Source organism: Penaeus monodon, chromosome 15, assembly GCF_015228065.2.
Source record: "Penaeus monodon isolate SGIC_2016 chromosome 15, NSTDA_Pmon_1, whole genome shotgun sequence".
In the NCBI taxonomy this organism is placed as follows: Eukaryota; Metazoa; Arthropoda; class Malacostraca; order Decapoda; family Penaeidae; genus Penaeus; species Penaeus monodon.
The window spans coordinates 36,349,892-36,350,806 of NC_051400.1; the positions used below are offsets into that span (position 1 = coordinate 36,349,892).

The following is a 915-nucleotide window of genomic DNA, read 5'->3' on the forward strand; positions in this document are numbered from 1 at the left end:
AGATAAATGTAAGAGTAATAATATTTCTCTGTTTTTGCAGCTGTTTACAACTTTGACACCTCCGTCCTAGACCTTGAAGTTCTTCAGCAAATATATGAAGTTGTGAGTTGCACTATTATGATATTTCAGACACGTACATTATTATTCTTAATTTTACTAGCCTTATTTTAGCAGATTAGCACTTTTTCATTTTGTTTTCCAAAAACCAAAAACAAACAAAACAGATAGACAAAACTTGGTACTTCAGAGTTTCATATGTTATGTGCTGGACATTGAATTAAAAGTTAAATATCATAAAGAAATAAATCTTGTCAAATAAAAGTTAATGTTGATCAAAAACTTGAAATTAGATGATAAATCATACCTTTTTCAGAGAGGAAGTGAAGGAGAGATCAACATGATTAAAGCAGCTAATGAAGCCATGCCAGATATCCCCCTTGATAAACCTGAACAGTAAGTGTCTGTTTTGCAAGTCATGCTAAGGCTACCATTGATGGGGGTCCAGATGGAGGCTGGAGTCAAGAGCAGTTGAAAAATATTATTAACTAGTTTTGAATATATATATATAGAGGTTGCCACTTTTCGTAACCTGTCCATAAGGGTTTTTTCTTTTTCTATTTATATAACTCGGAAACCAGTTAGCAAACCTTTATTCAAAAAAGAGCATTTGAAAGAGAAATGAATGTAGTTTCTATGATAAGTAGATGATCAATGTTTCCTGAATAAAAGAGTTGTAAGAATGAACTGAAAATATTTATAATTTTCTTTGATTTTTTTTCAAAATTTTTAAGCATCTGTACTGAATACCTTGATGAGGTTTTAATCAGGTTAAATTTTTATTGTATAATTAAAAGGCCCATGAAAATGTGCATGATCTCCTGGGTCTGGATTCCAGAATTTCAATTCCCATGCTAC

At 31.3% G+C, this 915-nt stretch overlaps 1 protein-coding gene across 1 annotated transcript in view; it reads left to right on the forward strand.

Moving 5' to 3' along the window:
* The window catches only part of LOC119582348 (formin-2-like), a gene marked incomplete in the record, with an annotated part of 21,001 nt that overhangs the window by 14,194 nt on the left and 5,892 nt on the right, over positions 1-915 (forward strand). The window contains 2 exon segments of the mRNA XM_037930564.1: positions 41-102; positions 374-453. Of these exon segments, the coding sequence (XP_037786492.1) occupies positions 41-102; positions 374-453 (142 nt within the window).